Source organism: Strongylocentrotus purpuratus, unplaced genomic scaffold, assembly GCF_000002235.5.
Source record: "Strongylocentrotus purpuratus isolate Spur 01 unplaced genomic scaffold, Spur_5.0 spur5_scaffold_7, whole genome shotgun sequence".
NCBI lineage: Eukaryota > Metazoa > Echinodermata > Echinoidea > Camarodonta > Strongylocentrotidae > Strongylocentrotus > Strongylocentrotus purpuratus.
The window spans coordinates 9,123,188-9,145,833 of record NW_022145613.1 but is presented as its reverse complement, the minus strand read 5'-3'; the positions used below and the strand labels follow the sequence as shown (position 1 = coordinate 9,145,833).

Here is a 22,646-nt window from a genome sequence, read left to right as displayed (position 1 = left end):
ATTAACCTGTGAGTCACAAGTAACATTGTACAGTTATTTTTAAATATAAAAATAAATTATGCCAAATTGTGTACCAAATTGTATTTTACTCTGTATCTCTATGTCTAATATAATTCAGCTCTTTATGGTTTTTAATACATACTTTTTTAATAAATGAAATAACCACTTGGAAGATTGACTGTGCTGCTATGGCACAGCGGAGTAGGGTTTTCATCCATAATAAAATTATCATAATTATCCTTGCTTATATAGCGCCTAACACTTACTCTATCAGAAGTATCTAAGCGCTCTACAATAATGCAGCATAATATCCATAACATAAACCTGTACACATGATTGTCATCTTACATGTATGTAAATCACAATTTATGTTCTTAAACTAGTAAATATATTCAAATCAATCAACAACAACAAAAGTGAAATCACATGATTTGGGACTTGACCTGAGACCCATTCAATGTTAACCAATACCTTTACTTTGCTATTAACCTTGCTAAAAATATCAAAGATGTTCAGCTAACGTCAACTGGAGGTCTGGCATTGATGTTCACTGATCATGCTCCCTCGCTGTGTGTTTAGCTCCTCTACCCACTCTTTCACCAGGGGATGGTTGAATTTACCTGGATCAGATACAGAAGGAAAAGGGGTCAAATGAAGGGGGTGGTTGGAGTGTGGCCGGCCTCCTGCCCGAAGCATGACATAGATCACCTCAACATGTCTTTCCAAAAGTACTGAAGAAAGTCAAGAAATAAATTGAGAAATATATGCAGGTCTCATAGTAAACTAGATTTTGATCTACGCACAATTTTCACATGGTTGAGAGACATATTTATTACAAGACAGACATATTTGATACAGGACAGCAATATTTGTAAACAAGAAATTCAATTGAAATTTAAAAAGCATTATTTAACCAGTGTTTAAAGGTATTACAAAGTTTTGGTATGGGGTCATGAATTTGGTTCAAATGAACATATTGGAAGCATATGCGATCCTACAATATTCAGTGATCGTTGTCGCAGTTGAAATCGAGTCTTAAGTTATGAAATTGTAAATAATAAAGTCTTTATGTTGTATAGCTCCCTCTCAAGGTCAAGATATCAACTTAGCTATAAAACAATGTTTCTGACCCGTTTGAAAATTATACATCACAACTACATATTCTGAGAGTTTCATGGTCGCAGCTACCATTGTTTGGTCACAGGCACTATTTGAAATTCATCAACATTTAGCGGGAGCACTGGTAAGTTTAGGTATTCATTTTTTTCTCGAAAGCAGAAGTCTTTTAGGGGCTAAATTTTGTGGTGCTTATCATACATCCACAGGGACATCCATATATATATATCAAAATTGTTAAGAATCACTATCCAGCCAATTTTCAAAATTTCCCAAAACTTTGTATTACCTTTAATTTTCCTGTCATGCTACTTTGATGAGCATGAAACCCCTTAAATACTGTGGGTGACAAATGTCACAAGCACTTTTAGTCAAAATTTAAAGCTGGAAACTCCATAATGACAATTCTTCCAAAGGGTGGCAGAGAAGAGTTGAAGCAACATTTCTTTCATTTTTACTGAACAGTACATTAATGCTGCTTTTAAAGGGATTGGGTAACTTTGTCTCAGATTCTGAAACAAAATCCTGGATTTAGCTCATGCTTAATTGATAATTATAAACCTTCGGGTCAGTCAGAAACCCCATGACTTTTACAAGCCGATTGCCTGTCTGATTATCAAGATATTTATGATTGGAAATCAGAATCAAATTTTGCGTTTTCCTAATGGTTTTCATAACATTACAGTCTATTGGGGAAAACGAGTATGGTAAAACCGATCACCCAAAGACTTTTACTTTTTTGAGGCACTTCTTGATTGTTTTAAAGTGCAATTTTTTTAGGGCTTCAATATTACACCATATCACAGACACTGATAACACATAGGGCCGTGCATCTCAGATTTAACATTGTTAAACGATGCCTTTAAAGGGGGGAAAATGAATCATTTTAATGCACCTTGTGTGGAATCAAAGAACTCTTGCAGAAGACCCGGCTTGTTTTCTCTCTTCTCGTATTGGAATGCCTGTGAGATCATCTCAAAGCGATCCAGGTCCTTCACAAACCTAGCCTCTGGTGATGATTGCTCTTCATACTCCTGCAATCAAAAGATAAACAGAATGGCAAAAGTTTGAACTAAATTTGACCAATAATAAGTTATGAGTGTTTTAAATATGAGATCACTAATTTGGCGTTGCAAGAAAGTTGCAATCGATTGCAAATCCCCAAAATCAAGCATAAACCAAGCAACTCAACTTTCTTGCAATGCCTCATTAGTAAGAGAGAGAGAGAGAGAGGGGGGGGGGGTATAAAAGCTATATCTAGTTAACTTAATTTAATTGTTAAAACTTTGATTCTAACAAAGTCCTACAAAATTTAGGAGACTAGTGGGGCGTTGCATGAAAGTTGCGTTGTGCAACTTGCAATCAATTACAATTTTCTTGCAACGCCCCATAAGTCTATGTGAATCTCAAATTGGCAGTTTGGTCTGGTGATTGTGACATTCTTAAAGTAGCCACATGAAGAATCAAAAGTGTTTTGAATTGATGCAAAACTCATATCATTGCGAAGGGGAAGCCTTGCCGATCAAATACAACAACTCTCCTCTTCAAAATATGTTTGGGGCCCGCAGTAATCAACTCTAAAAAATGTTAGTTTTGAGATCCAGATTTTCTGCCTTCAGCGGTCCTTTGTAGAGCATCAATATTTGTGACGTCACATACGAGACGCGGCTGGCTAGCTGCATACTGCTACACGGCACTGAGCTGTTCGTCCAGTGTGTGACGTCACTATTTAGAGCTCGCTACGCTTGTGTGTTTGACTTACGTTCAGGGGCGTTCAGGGGTCTAAGGAGCGTCTTGAAAAAATTGCATTTTAAGCCTTTCCATGATATCTATATGATTTCTCAGCAAATTCTTCGTGTTTTTCAAGAGAAAATCTTTCCATCCATATGGAATTTGTTCTAATTATGAGTTGTTAGTGAATTTTCTTTGTGTAGCTCCTTTAACAATTTTAGATGTACCTGAATCTGATTCACCACACCCAATGCTAAATATGATAGTATTAGGGAAACTCGATTTGTGGAGCAAAAAATAAAGAGTGCTTGAAACAAATGCAATTCTATTCATGACAATATCATTCTGCTTCCGAATGATGCCTTTAAAGGTACTATGTCCCATTTGCAGTCCCAAAAAATGAAAAGGTTAAATTCCAACGGCATTTGAAGGATAATTCTAATTTATAACTTCCCTAAAAAGAAAGGCGGGGGCTTGAAAATGTCTTTAGGTGGGAAAATAACGACTATTAGTTGTCGAAACGACTTAAGAGCTATAGAGCCAGTACGTTTTATGCTGCGCAAAGATTCAATCAGTTAATTTTGGCCATTACAAGAAGTGGGTTAACATGCTCATGTACCCTTTACAGCTCATTTTATGTATGTTATTACCAAAGAAGAAAAAAAGTCAGTCAGTCACTCAGTAGTGTCTGACAGTAAAGTCTAGCAAGTAAACTGATTTCCTTGCATAATTTGAATATTAGGACACTACTAAAATTTAAATTTCAAAGATAGGACATACATTTGAGGTTTGAATTTTGAATTTGAGGTTGGCTGCAAAAGGGACATAGTATCTTTAACACAATTTTTTTTATATCTCACCTTCCATAACTCGTACAGCTCCTGCCCTGCTTCAGGACCAGCTAATTTTGATAACTTATCCATGGTCTCCTGAAAAATAAAATGTTATTGTTTTTCTTAATTGCAAATATTTCAGTAATGTCAGGATTATTTGAAAAAATCATTATTTACATAAAAAGCCGATTCTGCCAGATAAAAAACATTAAAAAAAGCTGGAAAATCAAAATACTACTTTGGTTTCAAAAGCAAACTGCCTACAGCTTGAGACTTATCAGAGTATGGATTTTCATCTAGATAATAAGGCTGTGCATACCCGTGTAATGAGGTACTAAAGTACACTCCCAGGCTTACAGACAAATACTCTGATGCCATGTTTTTTTTTCAATTAAAAATAAATAAAATAAATTGCCACCACCACACTACGGTTGAAGTATCCCGGGTCTGTCTCCAAAAACTTGCAGTTGAAGGCGCAGAGTTAACAATATTAATAATTGTAAACAATGCTGTAAAACCAAAGATGACGGACTACATGTACTTTTCCTCCGAGTCCAAACAGAAATCCGGACATTTGGTCCCAGTTTCTGAGTGGTGAGTTGACAGTGATTGAGCTGGAAACATTTTTACTCACGGTACCATGCCAGCGGCAGGCGCTCTTCCGGGCACGTATAAGCATCAGCCTGGACAGTGCCAGGTGAAAAAAAAAAAAAAAAAATGGCAGCCGAGAATTTGAGTACGAGAAATCTTACTCGAGTAGTTGTCAACAGTGCGAGTACTAGTCGCATCCTTAGATACCTCTGTAGGTGTCCATAGTGAGTGAATATTCACTGTGGATGGCTTTCAGTAACACCATACGCTATAGCAAGTAACCTTAAATATTGAACAGCTTTTCACTAGGGCTACAACATGGCATACATGTACAGAGAGCTTTCAAAGACTAATAACAACTGTAATTGCAACAAGGACGATTACTGAAGTTGGTATGTAGGGCAAAAGGAACAACAATTCTTACCTTTTCTCTTCGATGTTTCTCCTCCTTGCTTACTCCATCGACTGGAGTTATATCTCCAACAATGCACTCTGCCATGTCATGCACAAGAGCCATCTGTACGCATCTACAACAAACATAAACAAAGTTGAATATTTAATAGAGGGTTTTATTCTTTCTTTCTTCTTTTCTATTATAAGTATTCAATTCTAATCTAAGAATCATACCAGATGAGATAACATTTCCCCATCTCATCATCCCCTACCATTAGAAAAAAAAGTGTGTAAGCAAGACTAGGCCTGAAATAAAAACTTGTTGTGTTGCCCTTTGGGTGCCAAAACATGAGTCGGTCGGTCAGTCGGTCGGTCAGATTTTTTTGATTTTTTTTTAAAACTTTTTTTTGTCACCCTCTTTGGGCCGATATTTTCAGATTTGAATGTTTTTTTCTTCTTTTTCCCGCTCTCTTTTAGCTGATATTTCTCAGTTTTTTCATGCTTTAATACATATGCTTCAGCGTCATCATTCCATTGATATCTTTTTTACCTCATAATTATCCATGGTTTGCACGAGTGAGAATTTTAAAATCATTTGATTTTATGCATTTATATCCCATTTAAACAAACAAAATACATATATTTTTATTCATTAATAAGAAAAAAATTAAAAACGGTTTAAAAAAAAAAAACTTTTCTAAAATACCAACCGTAGATTTTCAGATTTTCAGATTTTTGGGTCGGTCGCAAAGGGCAATACAGCAAGTTTTTAATTTAGGCCCTATAGGACTATTCAAAGCTGCCAACCTTGTGCGACCTAAAAAAGGAATCATGATGTCAAACAAAAGGAATTCATAAAAAAAAAATTACAACCACTCGCGACACACTTCCAATGGAGAAATGTTCATTCATCATGCTGTTTATTCCATACAAATTACAAGCAGAAATTTTTTTGGTGGTTATTTTGGTACTATCGGCTTTCATTCTTTTTGAGAATATTTCTCTTTTCAAGTATGTTTTAAATTTAGTTTTCTATTGAATTTGTGATCACATCACCATTTTAGTGCAGTTGTTTGACGTGCGGTACAGAAATTTGAGAAAAAAAATTAAATTAAATTAAAAAAATAATTAAAAAAAAAAAAAAGAAAAAAAAAAAAAAAAAAAAACTTAATTAAAAAACATATTTTATGAAGAAAAAACGTAATACCGTAATTTGGAGGAAATAACGGAGTAATTCCAGCAAAAACGGAATGGTTGGCAGCTCTGACTATTACAAGCTGAAACTCAACCACTTATTCCCTGACCAACAGATGCCCATTATCCAAAATGTGTCATTAACAACAACTGCGATAAACAATTTAACAAATATGTCATAAAAAATCAAATGCAAGGATTTAGGTGGTATATTTTCATTAAAAACAAAATTGCCCCCAAGGACAACCAACCCCTGAGGAAAACTACCCCCCCCCCTTCCAGGGCACTTGAGGACAACAACCCCGAGGACAATAATCCACCCCCCCCCCCCCCCCCGAAAAAATTCCCCCCTATTTATTAAAGGGGAACTCTGGGGAAGTCCACTCTGACAAAATCGGTTTTAATCATATTGTCCCCGGGCAATTACCCTTGGAGGGTTATTTTCTGAGGGTAATTTCCTTCGGGGGGGGGGGGGGGTAATTGTCCCGATGGTAATTGGCGATTGTCCAGGAGGTAATGGGCCTAGAACCCGTATTAGCCTACAAAAAACAAAATCAACTTTCCTGAAGAGTAACTGCACAGGTACCAGTGCACAAAATGTCCTCGAACAGTAGATCTATACCTAATCAATTTACCTGTTTTTATCCAGACCCATCTTGTCTGTGATCATCATAGCCATGACAGACATCTGATACATGTGATCTGATACACTCTCTACGTTGGACAACCCTCTTAGCTGCCATCCTCGACGAGGTTGGATCTGTTATCAAGAACAGGATTAAATAAAAAATACATTTAGAAACGCTAAGAGCAAAAAGTAAATTATCATTAGATTTTGGGGGTCCATTTTAACCCCAAGTTCTGTGACAAGCAATGTCTTCAAAAAAGGGGGAGGGTAGACCTATCCTAGACTAAAGCTTGGATTTCTCGGGCGGTCCACTGAATGCATTTTAAATTGCACAGTGTCATATCACACACACGCAGTAGAGTAAAGGAGCCGGTAATCGGACAGCTCCAGTTTTCGGCCGATCCATTGGATGCATGGTAAAATCCCTTTAAAATACATCGCAAAATAGCATATCACATATCCCACACATACCATACCATGCCAGAGTCACTGAAGAACCACATTTGCAATGGAAAATATATCCTAAAATATCACATTTTAGCGATGTAATCGGCGGTCCCGCTACCCAAATCTGAAGAAGGTTTCTTACGCGTGTATGTAAGAAATATGGGTACCATAAAATGAGCTGTATTTCAAGTATTTTTCAGATTTAGAGCCCGATTTTGTGTTGGTCGCAAGCTCAAAAGTATCTCATCGCATGTATTAAATCAATGCAGCCGGACCCCGCCACGCACACACAATATGTCTGTCTAATTCAGATTCCAACTTCCGATCACCGCTGTGCCTGTCTTCGGCCAGGCGAGCACCCGGGAGCTCCGGCGTGGGATACCTGCTCCGCCCGCTTGTGTTATACATCAGCGCGGAAACGCACGGCGCGCGAGCGCTTCCTATTGACTTTGTACATGCGTCCGAAAACTGGTTCGCTATGCCGATAACCGGCTCCAAAACAGTGAAAATTGAAACGAATGTTGTCATGGCAATTCGTGATTTTTTTCTGGGATTCTTTTTTTGTTTAAATAATAATAATATTTACTTCATGATTTGAACAAGAAATGATAATAAATAGGAAGTAGATTCTAAAGAGTCCAAAAAATAGGATTTTGTCTTAAGTGGCCGAAAATCGGGTCCTTTACTCTAGTCAGTACTAGTAGTAGTAGTAGTAGTACGACGGGTGGTTTAGTGTCCGAACGCTTACAAAAAATGAAGCCTTCTTCTTTTGCCTTTGAAATTCACGAAAAGTATGCACCAAGCAGCACTAACTTAATTATACTTAACAATCACAAATATTTGTCCTTTATCATTTATTAACAACAAATAAACCCCAACCAGACAAAAAAAACTAATTGAGCTAGATCACTGCAAATATCAAAAAATAAATTTATTTTTTCACATAAACTTGCAATATTGTTTCAAACTTTCACTTTATCAGTATCACACTCACAGTCACACTCCAGTCACAGACATGATAATTTAGCAGCTTTTGGAAGAGAGAAAGTCATAGCCACTGGGTCAGGATCCGTGTAACGGTAACACCATGCGGCATGCACAGCGTGTCTATACTTGTCAAGACGTACAAACTACGACAACCAACCAAGCAACGCTGGAAAAGCTTACTCCCTGAAAACCCACGAGGCACGAGGTAACTCGCCAATCATGCCAACAGTACAGGGCGCTGGAAATCGCCGGGACCTTGGCCCTGGCTGAGCTGCTAGCTGCTGGGTGGAGCTGTTTGAAACGTGTGTTCATGCAACTTCATGAATAAAACACGATTGATCATCAACATCCTAGATTAATTTACCTTTATATCGTTGACAAACTGGAGGAATTTTAGGGTGTCTTGCGTTGTTGATGCTGACATTCTGCCGATTTTTGCCAGCTGCTCACTCACTTAACTTTCTATCTCGACTCGGCTTTTACTTTTAGATCTCACAGTCACACATGTTTATGTAATGCAGCTCAGACGGTATCGACGTTTTATCAGATACAACCAATCACAAACGTCCTTATATTAGCAAGCTAACAATACGCTCTTTGATCGAAAGATTTGATTGGTTGTCAGAGGAATTCAAGATGGCAGCGCCCATAGTTGCAATGATTCGCCAGCGTGCTCTAACTTTGCTAAGTTATAGGTCCCATAGAGTTTTATTCGGCACAAAAAGACATTATAGTGATACTCCAAGCACTGCTGATGGAGAAAATTTACAAACTGTAGAAAACGATACGGATAAGAACACTCCAGGTGGCTCTAAACTCACGGGATTTGCCGAGGCGTTTGTTAGGCATGCACATGTGAGCGACCCCGAACCTTCGGGGGACCTCGACAGTGCCTCCCCGTCTGACGATGACGTGCCCTTTGCAGAGTTGTTCAGAAAGTCGGCTCATGTCAATCTTGGTGCCGCTTATAATCAGATCGTGTATGGAAATATATTTCACATCGTAGAAGATGATCTGTACATCGACTTTGGAGGAAAGTTCCATTGTGTTTGTAAAACGCCAGCTGAAAATTCAGAGTGAGTGCCTTTTCATGACACTGTGAATGTGATGATTGTCGTTTGATATTTCACTAAGAAAAGTTTTTTTCAAATCTTCTTGGAATATATTTAATTTGTGAAAGATAGAAAAGGGAGACGGGGAAGGATAAACAGAGAAGTATGTGAGGAATGAATGATTGAGCTGATGAAGAATTGAAAGAATCTGTAGTCTAGATATAAAGCTAAAACGTAAAACAATTCCACCCATCATCCCATGTATTATTTATTTATAACCAGATAACTAATAAGTTTGTAATGTCAACTCATGGGGTGGAAAAGATGTTATAGATGAAAGAAGGAAAAAACAAAGTCAAGGTCAGACAGTGTCAGAGAAATTATTAAGGTAAGAACAAGAAAATAGAAATGAAGGAGAGAGACAGAGAGAAAAGAAAAGATGAGATAACGACAACATCTATAGTATTGCTTATTGGTCTTGTGTGCCATCGACCTGGTTACTGGTAACCCACTGCCAGAAAAGTGTCTAAAGAGTAAAGACATAAATAGAGTTTGAAGGTTCTCTGTTACTATATTAGGGTTTCTGATAAACATTTACACAAATTACTTTGGAGGCAGTCTTGTCAGTACTCATAGATTGAAGTAATCTTCCCTGTAAGACCTACTCTGACTAATGGCTTTTTCAAATGTGTATTCAGATATGTTCTATGCCATGTACAGTTTTTGTAAGTAGCCCGGTATGGTATTTCCATGAAGTCATACATGTAGATTATGTAGCCTACAAATTGAAGATTTAGGTTCTTTTTTTCTCTTTTGAATTCTGTAGAAAGTATCACAGGGGAGCTCGGGTTCGATTGAGATTGAAAGACTTGGAATTGACTGATCATTTTGTTGGTGCGTCAAGAGACCTTACGCTGCTTGAGGCAGATGCAGAGCTTTTGGGACTCGCGAAGCAAAAGCAGAAGTGAACTCTCAGTTGCATGCAACTTCACGTAAGAGAACTTGATTGAAATCTGGACATATTATATCAGCTAATTTTGAGGAAGAAACATACAAACTGTGCTGTTAGCACGTCTGATTATTTGTCTTGAGGCGCAGTCTCCTTCCGCAGAATTTTGAAACAAAGGTAGCGGAACTTGCATCTTGGAATGTTGCTCTAATTGCAATAGATTTTTATTGAAACCGACACAAGTCAGGCAGGTTATAGCTGAAACAGTTTTTCATGGATATGTTGTGCAAGTTGATAAGGTTAGTTAGCAAATCACAAATGCTTCTCAATAATACTTATTTTGAAAAAAATTGTGTTTTATATTTGTAAATCAAATAATTATTGCTGTCTGTTGGTGCCAGAAGGGTATTAACACTGTAAAAAGATATGAGTTAACAGCCTTCTGGCTCTCAGAAAACAATGTGTTCTTTCTAGCTTGAAACAGATCGGTTGTCTCATTTGTAGTAGAACATAATTGAATTACACATACCTGTATTATTATGTTTTATGAATAGCTCTCCCCTCTTGGTCTGTATATGTATTATTAGGAATAGCTGGAAAATTGATTTACCAAATAGTAATGTACATACCTCGGATCAAGAAAAGTATTTTTTCTTTTTACATGAAGAAATGTTGTCCTTGTTACTGTCATGAAAGAACTTTAACTATATGTAGTCGCCAAGGTCTGTATTCTAATAATATTTCATTTTAAACCCAACACTACATTTAAGCAGTTGTCCTAAATCAGGTTCAACACAAGAACTTATAATCTGAGGTCTAAGTCTTTCCTATGTTAAAAGTGATCTTAAGTATAACTATAGTATCATAATACAGACCCAAGAGTTGTTTACAGTTTCTTTTAAAAGTGTGATTCCTTTTATTTGCCTCATATTTGAGATGACTTCAAGACAAATTAAATGATATAAGGAAGTGCTGATAATGCAAGCATGCTCTTTCAAAAATGAGATACGAGCAATAATCTCATTGAATTCTAAAACAAACAGTTGATATTTCATCGCTACAAACTGACAAACTATATCAGCATTCATGTTATGCTGGGAGTATGTTTCATACATTTGATATTGGGAAGGTTGCATGAATGTGAACATGAAATGATAAGAAGGAAAATTCTTAACTGTTCTGAATTTAAGTCGGGACAGAAAAAGGATGATATTTCCCTGCAGCGAAATACATACTTTGTGAAAAGCATGGTACCACGGTAATATGAGATCATTGAGATGTTATATATAAATTCAATAGCAAGATTCACTGTAACGTTGTACAATGTTTTGTAAAGTTAGTCACTACATGTTGCAAATACATTTTGTTTGTATGGAATTTCTAACTGTAAGTGCATCAGAGTTGTTCAAGTGAATCTTGAAGAAATTTTTCATGATGATTTTGTAATGATTTCTTTCATAAAACTGAATATGATTTGTAATAGTTCATCCTGTGTAAGAAGATTAAGTTCGTATGGATTGGGCCTTGTGATGTGTGTGAATCTGCAAGTCTTTGTGACGTACATGTACTGTGACCGACATTATACATGGTGTAGTAAGGTGTTTGTTTGAAAGGGCGCCATCTATATATTTTTACAGAACATAATACGAGAGCCTTTGTTGTACCTCTTTTTTTCGATTATCGTGTTCCCCCTCCGGGCCTCCCCCCCCCCCCCCCCGTCCCACACACACACACACACCCTTTCTCTCTCTCTCTCTCTCTCTCTCTCTCTCTCTCTCTCTCTCTCTCCTGCTCTATGTGCCTACAAAATATTAGTGGCACAAGTTTTTAGACATACATTGTATTATTTCCCGTCTTGATGGCATTTTTTGATTTTTTTTTCGTCTAAAAACAGTTTATGTATGGTGTACAGTACACTACAGGAATATTTTAAAATAAGAAGTATTGGCTATTTGTTTCTCATAGGATGCCTTAAACAAGGAAATATCATATAGGCTAAGAGGGTTTCATTTTTTTGGAATACTAGTGGTTAATATTCCCTTCCAAGTGAAAGGCTAAAGATATTCATTTGTAATGAAATATGTCAATATTTGGCAGCTTTACCCCCTTCTCCCAAAACCAACAAGCTTTAGCTGTATATATATGCGCAAAATTAAGAAGTTTTATGACCTGTTCCGTTTTATCCCTAAGTAATTGTCCGAATTCAGATTTGAACTGGCGTTTCTGACCCTTTTCATTCAAATGCAAACAGTTTGGTTCTCGCCTGTAACTTTTATGTCGTTTTTAAACACCCCACCTCCCAATATACACAGGTGTACAAGCAGAACCCATCGCGCACGTGTGTGTATTCAGCAGAAACACTCCAATTACAATGGTGATGTTACGCCAAAGATAAATACTCCCCGATGAGACAATAAAAGGAGACGACAATTCGGAATCGGGACGCGTGGTGGGTGCAAGGTTTTAAATCAATATGTGGCCTATATATCATTTCAGGCACTCATATCACTCTTCGGAGTTAGATATGACACTTGTTATTATGATAAGCTGGTCATTCATGATGTTCTATCATTTTTTAAAGGAGAAATGTGAGGGTAATTAGGTTACTCTAACATGTCTTCGCGACAGGGTGCTACTCGAGGTCTGGTGAAGGGAGTGTCGCTTATTTGTAGAGGAGGGGAAATGATACGGAGAAAGATGTACTTGTAATTCCTAAAAGATTTTTAAGATTAGAAGAAGGTTCACCTTTTCCCTCTACTTTCTGCAAACCGTCGCAAAGTGAATGATTTAAATATGTGAGAAGGGTTTGAAATTGTGTCCTTGATAAAAAGTACAAAAGATAGCATGTGGAAATCACATTAGTTTATGTCTACAATACCTCAACATGTAGTTTTGAATTGATTGTGTCTGAAAAACCTTTTATTAGTAAAACCGGACAAAAGAATCTTGTTTAGTCTCTATCGTTTTTCTCTTCAGATCAATGAATAATGGTACATTAATGTTATATATAGATGTAATGTGACGTTGATGTTTAGATGAGTTGGATAGTCCCAACTGACCCTCCCCACGCCCTCCACATGTAAGATTTTTCGACTCCCCCCCCCCCCCCTCCCTCCCCCCCGCCCCGCCCGTCCCCGTTTAAAGAAACGTTGCACGAAAAGCTCCTCGGAAAGAAAGAAAAAAGAGATAAAGATAAAGAAAAGAAAGGAAAAGACCTGTTTACAAGAGATAGATCGGACTATGATAGACAAAAGACAAATGAGGAAAGTGAAATGTGAGATTTCAAATGAGCTGTGATATCGAAAATAATTTTGATGCAGGTTGGTTCAGATAGAAGATTAGGAGAGCCAAAACATTGAGGGGTGGAGAAGAGGAGAAGTGAGAATTGGTTTCGAAAGTGAATGAGATGACGAAATGATTTATATGAGATCTGTTAATGAAGGGAATAAATTGCTCTTGTAAGCTAACGAAATTTAGACTGTTCATTGTTAGATAGATTCAAAAACTAAAAACATGTCGGGCTATTTTGGGTAAGTACATGTATGTTTGTAAAATAACCGAGTAATGAGCAGGGTGAACAAATAAAGATAAAATACAAATATCTCTCCAAAGTGCAATTACATTATCAGAACATGAGATTACTTGTAATTGTCAGTAATGATGTTGATTTTGGGTGATGTATGATGATGCTGTTGTATTGACTCCATGCAGGTAATTATTTATGTTTCAAAGTGTGGGCAATAGACCCAGGCTAAGTCCTATCACAAGAACTTTTTGTTTGTTTGTTGGGGGGGGGGGGTTCTCTTTTCTTTTTCACATTCAGTTTATTCACTTCACTCCCCTTTCTCATTCTCCCGCTCCCCTCTCTCTTTATCTCTCTCTCTCTCTCTCTCTCTCTCTCTCTCTCTCTCTCTCTCTCGCTACCTTCCTCTCTCTCTATCTCTATCTCCCCATCTCTGTCCCTCTCCCTCCTTCTCTCCCTCAACCTTTCTCTCTATTTTCTCATTGGTTTAGTCCCATGTATACCATTATTGATTCCTCGCCACAAGTCACACCCACCCACGTGACCGATCCGTTTCATTCATGCAAACTGACATTAAATCAGCAAATATTAGACAACGACATTAAACATTTGCATTGATATACATGACGAATGCGTCTTCATACGAACGACAAACATGACGGATATTGTATCACGTCGTTCAAACAAAGTGACGTTTCATTCAGAAATATCATGTATATAGGCGGGTCCTTAAAAAAAAGTACACAAGATTAAATATCATGATTTAATGGTGAAAAGGGGAAAGTGAAGAAGAAGAAAAGAAAGAAGAAAGGGGAAAGGCGCTGAAAAATATAGAGCTCTCACCGTTTTTTCTAACTTCTAACTAGGATTGCCGCTGGGATTTCTCAAATCATGTTCCTGGGAATAATTGCTGTCGGAGCCCCCCCCCCCCCATGTCAGCTCTTGATAAAAGACAGTTCGAAAAATAATCTCGCAACTAAAAGTATTGTTTTAAGTTTTATAATACAACATACATATGAGTACGAAACCAAAATTATTATACATCAAGTTAGGTTTGCAGATGCTTAAAGAATAAAATATATTATTCTAGCCCCTTCCCTCTTTCCAAAGAACAATAGCCATATTCCTATTTTAATTAGTTTCCCTTTATTTTGATTTCCACCTGATGTATAGAATACCGAAACAGCAGCACTTCCACCTATTGACAAAAAGGGAAGGAAAGAGAGATAGAGAGAGAGAGAGAGAGAGAGGGGGGGGGGAGAGAGATATCGATCAAATAAAAATACAAATTTATTGAATTGGAATCCACGATTTTAGATTATCTATGAAATACAAGTAGATACAAAAAGTATTGAAATCGGTTACAAAGTAATTATTAAAATTCGTCAAGTATATAACCAATTACAAAGGTAATTATAGACCGACAAAGGAGAAGTAAATATAAATCACCAGGTATATACATAATCAATATTGCAAATACAAAATGAATGGAAAATTATATATGTATTTATAATACAGAGATATATAAATATGCATACATTTGTAAAATGCCTAATATTTCCATGGTACACTACATCATGATTAAATGGAAACATTACCCGTCATGTTTTCACACACACAAGTTGACAGACCTTAATCACACCTGCACCCATTTGAATATATTATTATTGTCTCCATGGCGATACATCATAAAAATGTAAATATTTCTACGAAGTTTGATATGTGCAGTTCGAAATCAATGCATGACTAGCTGGCCGGGGACAGCTGATCGGTGCGGGGGCATTGACGCTTTTATTATACGACCGTGATCTCCAGCTCGATATTTGTCTATATTTTTCTGTTTTCTCTCTCCTTTTTAACTATTGATCAAATTTTCCCATCACTGGTTTTTAATTCATGCATATTTGCATTGTCCAACTATGTGGTTTACGGGGGTCCATAGCGGTAGATCGGTGGGAAAGTATGGAAATAAAACAATTAAGCGGAGCATTAAGTGTAAAAATGGATTGAACGGGCTAGGCGAGACTATGATTTCTCGTTGAGCTAACAATGGGGGACGTAGAGTTTTTCTCACGGGTCGGGCCTGGCTGGGAGAAGCCGGTGCGAGGGGGCCAATGAATAGCCTCGGTCGCGTGGCTGGAGCGTGGGAAAGTTGGCAAGTCTTTTGTCTTCGTGTAGGCGAGCGAGGATGGGGAGACATGCCTTCAACGTCTCGTTCGTGCGATCCGTATTCACGAGTCAAAAAGGCGATGTGAGAGGCCGGGAGAGAAAGTAGGGTATACATCGTAAAGATGATGTTTACGGATGATAATCGCAGATGATGTGAGATTGAAATCGTGGGAACATAAATAATATTTGGTGGTTTGTAAAAAAAGAAGAAAAAAAAGAACGACAAATGAGAATGAGGTTAAATTGGCATAGAGCAGTCACCAGAAATCAATGAGTATTATTTCTATGCACTGAAGATTGCACCGGTTTTTTGACGGATTGCGATACGGAGAGTTCTTTTATGATAAACATCCATGGATGACTGGCTCTTGTTAACAAATATCCATGGTGTCTGCAGCGCCCCTACCAGGGGGCAATCAACCCTCCCTCTCCCCTTCACGAGAAAAGGTGATACACTACACTTTAAAGAAAAATATAAACTAAGTTAATCATGACATGCGCGTCTTCCTCATTTTTTACAGAATGAAAAAGAAAAGAAAAGAAAAGGGAAAACAATCTGTATAATTATTACTTTTTTTTGTCCAATCCCCAAGTATTACCCTACCCACTTTCCAAGGTTTAACGCTTGTAGTGGTAAATATAATTTGCTTCAAAATAAGACGGATTGGTACATATTATCTTCTGTATCGCTGACGAACAATATCGTCGTCAACAATTGAAAATTGAGTAATTCATTTTCTTTTTTAAAGAAGTGGAAGAATTTCTAGACTGAACTTTGTTGCATATACAGTCACTTTAAAATAAGGGGGGGGATACATCATCTTCAAATTATGGCTGTTTCATCATGCCCTTAATGCGTCTTTGACGAAGCTGTTCATGATGATCATGGCCCGACTGGAGATGCGGCCCATGATCGTCATGAACAGCTTCGTCAAGATATTCCTGTGCAAATACATATGTCAAACCCCTCTCAAATCGTAACATGGCTACACCCCTTTGATTCTGTCTACACTATGATGACGGCAGGCGCGTACGCAGGGGGGGGGGGGGGTTGAACCCCCCTTTGATATTGTTTATGTGTGTATTTTGGAGGGAACCCCCCCCCCCCTTTGGTAATGTTTTTTTTAAAGGGTCCGCTTACCCCCCCCCCCCCCCGCTTATTCAGCGGCTGGCTGAGTTGTTGCGAAATTTTCGGCCCGATTTAAAAATGTTAACCCCCCCCCCCCCTTGAAAAAATCCTGCGTACGCGCCTGGATGACGGTGACCGGCGAGTCGTGGACTGCAGATAATCAATGATGATCTTGTCATATCTTAATGGCCGTATGCAGATGGAGATCATAATATCCCTATCATGTTCATGGAAATAGTGGTAATGATGATGAGCAAGAAGATGTGGAGAAAGAGAAGGAAGAGGAGGAGGGTGGTCAAGTTATTGGTGATGATGACAACGATGATGGTGATGTTGGTGATGATGACGAGAACGACGACGATGCCGATGATGGTCGTGATGGTAATGATGATGGTGGTGATGGTAGTGGTAGTGGTGATGATGATTACGACGCTGATGATAATGAAGATGATGATGAGGAGGGTGAGGATGAGGATGTTGATGATGATAAAAAATAATGGAGATGACGAGGAAGGAGATGATGGCCTAGTAATTGTGTTGTATAGCCTAAAGATCAGTGTGATGATCGTCGTGAGGATGATGGTGATGATGCTGATGATGATGGTGGTGGTGGTGGTGGTGGTGGTGGTGGTGAAATGCATGGTGATAATGGAGATGGTGAGGAGGAAGGGGTAGGTGGTAGCGATGATGATGATGATACAAATTGGTATAAGCTTAAAGACTCTGTAAAGATGATGCTGACAACTCAGATGACCTGTGATGCCGTGATAATGTCAAAAGTGCACGGGAAATTAGATAAAGCTTATAAAATGTTAAATATAAAATTCGATGAAATTGACTAGCTATGGTCACAAATCAGAGCAGCGACCGACCGATCAGTAGCCTGCTCGGTCGCTGCTGGAATTAGGCATCGCCCAGCGATTAGGTCGTTGCCCGGGCGGCGACCGCCCAGGCACCGAGCGTATTTTGGGCGGCGAGTGAAAAGTGAGCAGGCGCCGCCGAAATTTTAACTCCGCGCTAAAACTTCAGCGGCGACCGAGCGATGCCCTAAAAACGAGCGGTGCCTGGGCGGCCGCCGCTCGGTGGCCGGGCAGCCTCCGGTCAGAATTGGTTAAAAACTCGCCGCTCGGCCGCCGAGCAGGCTACTTTTGGCTAATGTGACTATAACATTAGCCTATACATTATATTTGAGAAGATTAGACATTTAGACAAGGGTTTTATAACTAAAAAAAATGAGTAGTGAGGAACAAGTATAAGACAAAAAACTTCTATTGACATGAAGGATGGCATAACATATGAGAGAATAACGACATGCAAAGATTGTATTGATCATCAGAAAACCGAAAATTCGCATGAAAAGACAAATAGTAGGTAGTACAATTCCTTTCGGATGTGTATGACATGAATGATACTGCCATTATTGTTTCTTTCTTTGTACGAGCAATGGCAATGGAAGATGGGTGGGGGGGGGGGGACTTCAAACAGACATACCGACAAGTAAAAACATGTGTGAACCATCCCATTTCCTGCCCCTTCCCAACCCATATGGTTACCATAGAAAAGAAAATAATGCGGTGTTTTAACGTTCTCTTACTTTGTGGAGTATTTTGCAATGCACCTGATGAGCCTCCATCAAGTTTCAACGCCATTGTATTAATGATAATAGATATTCCTAAACTCAAATCTGACCGAAAAAAATGGTGCAGCTGCGTCCTTACGTTAGGGAGTGTTCCCTCATGGTCCTGCTATAGTTGTTCCCAACATTTCCAAAACAAATTTTCTATATTCCCAAACTAACAGTTTAGAAAAATTGGAGCTGTGATACAATGTCTACTTTGCATAAATTCAAAATGACCGTCATTCATACCTCGTTTTGCCTGATCTCCGTATCTGACATTCACAACCCAATAAAACTACCAAAAACAAATTAGATAATTTTCTATATATTTCCTGCATTTACTATAAAAAAATAGCTTTCATAATAGTAAAAGTTTAGGAATAAATTGCAGCTGTCGAATATTGTTTAATTTGAATAATTTCCAAATGGCTGCTGTTTTCTCAGTAAGGACTTGGTTGTGTTGCCAACTCTCAGCCATCCCGGCCACTCTGTTGGCTTTATCTGGTTTCATTTTCCAACCGAACCCTGAACTTGAACGATGTATGCAGATTGCGAATCCACATGCCAGGCCTGCAGACATGCGACCTTTACTCTCACCATATAGCAATAAATGGATTAATGATACTGGGTAGATTATGATAGTGATAACATTAATGATATTTGACATCCATTTCATATCATTTGCATATAATATATGAAGTGAATGTCTAGACATTAGAATATAGTTTTTATAATTCTCGCTATCGCCGATACCCCCAAATGCCCGGATGTTACTTTTATGCCCCTCATTTCAAATGAGCTCTGGGATAGCCTAGTGACTCAAACCCCGTCTTAAAATAAAGTCGCGGTGTCGTCCGGACGTTGTCACTTCCAAAGACACGTCAAGCGGGGTAACGTCCGGGCAATATCGAGGTAAATCTCACCCTAAAAGAGCCAGGGTGATATTTACACGGGTGACATTTACCCGGGTAAATTACGTCATCGCCGTGAAAAAATGTATACATGTACACAGCGCGCGCCAGCTGATCGCGATGGGGGAGGTGCGGTTGTTATGGTAACCTACCCGGGTGAGGTTTTTGCGGATGGCTGATTAAGACGGTGTCCAAAAGCTCACCCCCGTGTTTTACGATCAGACCCCACTGTTTCTCATCCACATTTCGCTCGGGTGAGATCGGGGCTTCAGTCGCTTTCGGTCTATTTCATGATGCTGTACTGTGCCAAATCGGTCTCGGCCGTGGCCGGGAGTCACCGAGCTAGCTATCTATAATTATTTATACGCTTTACAATAGTTGGATGGCGCGCCTTTTTACTTAGTCTTCGGGGTTTTTAATAGTATATCGTAAGCAATTTTTTTTTTATATAAACTGAATTGTCAGTTGGGTAATAGTGCGATACTGTGAATCTGCTGTGTGCTGGTCGCAAGAAAGTTAACGAAATAAACCTTCGGAGATATCCCTGGATGACAGTTGGTGACTTCGGTAAAATTCCGAACAAACCCTACACAGTGCGCGTGCGACCTGGAAAAAGTTGCTCCGAAGGCAAGACGAGTTTGAATTCACTGCACTTTCGCGAGTACTCACAGATATACGGCCTATCTGCATTGAGCATGCATGTATATCACGGCCATTTTGAAATTATGCAAATTAGGTACGAACGATAGCCCCCATGTTGTAAATATTATCATACTCATATTCCTTGACCCTGAAATATATGGGTCTAGACACCAGCATAACGCTCACATAAGTTTCAGACCCAGAGATATGACACACACACAACAAGAACAGTTTGACGGCGGCTACTTTGAATTTATTCAAATTAGGCATTATTCCACGACTTCGATTTTCCTACACGTTTAAATATGGTTTTGTGGACTTTTCTAAATCAAGTGCGGACATTTTGCCAAATTTTTACAATTTGTGTTGGGTTAACCCCCTTTTTCCAATACCTTTACTGGACTTTTCATGACAGTATTACTATTAACAGCATATTATTGCAACCCTGTTTGTGTGAATACTTTGTATGTTTTGAATATCATAATTATAGTTCCTGTGTTGTGACCTTGAATTTTATTATATGTGCTTTTGAGTGCTAAGCGAATAAAGAACATGAAATAATCAAACAATAAATAGATTGTGGTCTACTACAATATTATCACGAGTCATTGAATGTGAACATAAAGATAAAATCCTATCGAAAAGATATCATGAAGGGCACTTTTTTCCCAATGAAATTTAAAAGAAAGACATTCGCATGCCACGTGAATGATGGACTAATATTTCATTGAAAAAAAGAAGAAGAAACGAGTGCTTCAAAGATCAACTAAAAAACTGAAACAACCTTTCGCTTGGCTATCCATGGTCGGGGGGGGGGGGGGTCGACCCCCCCCCCCCTCAATTTTTTTTGTGTGCGTGTCTTGCGGAGGAAACCCCCAACAGAACGAAATGTCGATCGGTCAAATTTTCAAATTTCGGGACAAAAAAAAAGTGATGGCTGGCTGAGTCGTTGCGAAATTTTCGGCACGATTTTAAAAATTAACACCCCCCCCCCCTTCGAAAAAAACCCTATACGCGCCTGTCCATGGTTATACTGAGGTGGAAACTGCACTGGTGAGAAACCACACGACAAGTGAAGAATAGAGCAAACACAATTTTAAGTCTCGTAAAATGTCACCCAATTAGAGAATTAAAATACAAAACATTGCACGTTCATTGTGATTTGTTTTGGTTAGAAATTGATGATAATTACTTTTTGTGTGAGATTGTTATTTTTACCGCATTTTGGCCTCGCAGCAATGATGATCGTTTTGTGTGGCAGCACCTTTATCTACAGTTTATTTTAATTCTATCTATATCTCTATCGACATTTTGCATGGAAAATGAATTAAATTAAATTAAATTTGATTGAATTTATGAACGTCGAGTTTTGTTATGACGGTGTGCATTTGCATATACATGTAGCCTACTTTGATAACCATTTTAACACGAGTTTTTCCCTAGTCTGGTTATCAATCCTTTTTTTTTGGGGGGGGGTATATTATTACCCCTAGAAAATAATCCTGGATGAGGAATGTGAGAGCAGTGAATGAATGAAAGAATAAATTAATTAATGAAAACTATATGAATGTATGAATGAATAAATGAAAGAATGATGAAAGATGACTAGATCGAGTTATCCTAATATAATACACAATGGAAATACAACTCTTGGGTAATAAATAGAAGTATAGGTTGCCGTGCCCTTGTTAAACCAATAAACATTTTATGTCGAGAACATTACGGAACTGTGTGCGTGCAGTGGCGTACACCTGGGGGGATGACTCAGGGGCGGATCTAGCTTTTTGCTAAGGGGGGGGGGGGTTGACCAATAATGACGATGCAGAGCATCGTCCATGAGCCGCAAAGCGGCGAGCCGATTTTTTTCGGGGTGTTTATTTGAACCCCGTAAGTGATGTTTTCCTGGCATCTATTAACACAATGGAGACCATAAAAAGCAGTGCATGATAACGTCTTTTTAAATCAAGTAACAGTTAAATACACAGTTATATCCAGAGTTATCATGTGTTTGGTTAAGTTACCAGATGAGTTGAATATCTTTTCACAATATTTGCACTTGAAAGGGTTTCTCTCCAGCGTGCGTTCTTTTTTCTTCCTTTCTTTTTTTTTCTTTTTTTTTTTTTTTTTGTTTGTTTTTTGGGCCGCCCAAGGGGGGTTTAAACCCCCTAACCCCCCCCCCCCGTAGATCCGCGCCTGTTTAATCTTGTGGTTATCTTGTGGTTTCCAAACCACAAGATACCAAACCACAAGATAACCACAAAATACTTGTAAGATTTTCTCTTTTTTTACCGTCTGAATTGGCTTTCACCGTGTGAATGCGGCTAATAACAATAAACACAATTACAATAATGATGAGGATTATTATTATCATCATCATAATTATTATTATTATTAATATTATAATTGTTATCATTATTATTATTACTATTATTATCATCATTATGACTTATTAAGTAAGCAAATATCATTCCCCAAAACCTGGGGGGGGGGGGATGATTGTACATGCCATCCCCCCACCTTGTGAGGTGGGGGGATGCATCCCCCTCATCCCCCCCCCCCCCCCCCCGTTGTCTACGCCCCTGTGTGCGTGTAATTTGGATTTCTAAAATTAATTAAGTGTATCAAACATGTTTGGGGACCGACCTTTAACCATCTGGAAATGTGAAGTGAACGTACTGCCAGACAAAACTCACATCTCTCGGATTTCCTGCCTACCTTATTTTATAACTTTCA

The 22,646-nt window shown here is 38.4% G+C and overlaps 2 protein-coding genes across 2 annotated transcripts; one reads left to right on the top strand and one right to left on the bottom strand.

Moving 5' to 3' along the window:
* Positions 1-455: 455 nt before the first annotated feature.
* Positions 456-8,418, bottom strand: LOC100889292 (HD domain-containing protein 2-like). The gene is made up of 6 exons (XM_030974386.1): positions 8,285-8,418; positions 6,494-6,618; positions 4,696-4,798; positions 3,708-3,776; positions 2,012-2,150; positions 456-620 (listed from the first exon to the last, which is right to left on the bottom strand). The coding sequence occupies exons 1-6, from the start codon at positions 8,342-8,344 to the stop codon at positions 523-525; spliced, it is 594 nt and encodes a 197-aa protein (XP_030830246.1). The 5' UTR covers positions 8,345-8,418; the 3' UTR covers positions 456-522.
* LOC582150 (28S ribosomal protein S28, mitochondrial) lies at positions 8,410-11,406 on the top strand. Its single transcript, XM_782117.5, has 2 exons — positions 8,410-8,996; positions 9,799-11,406. The coding sequence occupies exons 1-2, from the start codon at positions 8,557-8,559 to the stop codon at positions 9,938-9,940; spliced, it is 582 nt and encodes a 193-aa protein (XP_787210.1). The 5' UTR covers positions 8,410-8,556; the 3' UTR covers positions 9,941-11,406.
* The last annotated feature ends 11,240 nt before the right edge of the window (positions 11,407-22,646 follow it).

Bases quoted from the DNA above. Each gene is read 5' to 3' on its own strand.
- LOC582150 (XM_782117.5), top strand. From the start codon at position 8,557: ATGGCAGCGCCCATAGTTGCAATGATTCGCCAGCGTGCTCTAACTTTG. The intron at 8,997-9,798 runs GTGAGTGCCTTT...TGAATTCTGTAG, and splicing joins ACGCCAGCTGAAAATTCAGA to AAAGTATCACAGGGGAGCTC.
- LOC100889292 (XM_030974386.1), bottom strand. From the start codon at position 8,344: ATGTCAGCATCAACAACGCAAGACACCCTAAAATTCCTCCAGTTTGTC. The intron at 3,777-4,695 runs GTAAGAATTGTT...TTTATTTTTCAG, and splicing joins AGAAACATCGAAGAGAAAAG to GAGACCATGGATAAGTTATC. The intron at 621-2,011 runs GTGCATTAAAAT...TATCTGATCCAG, and splicing joins GTTCTTTGATTCCACACAAG to GTAAATTCAACCATCCCCTG.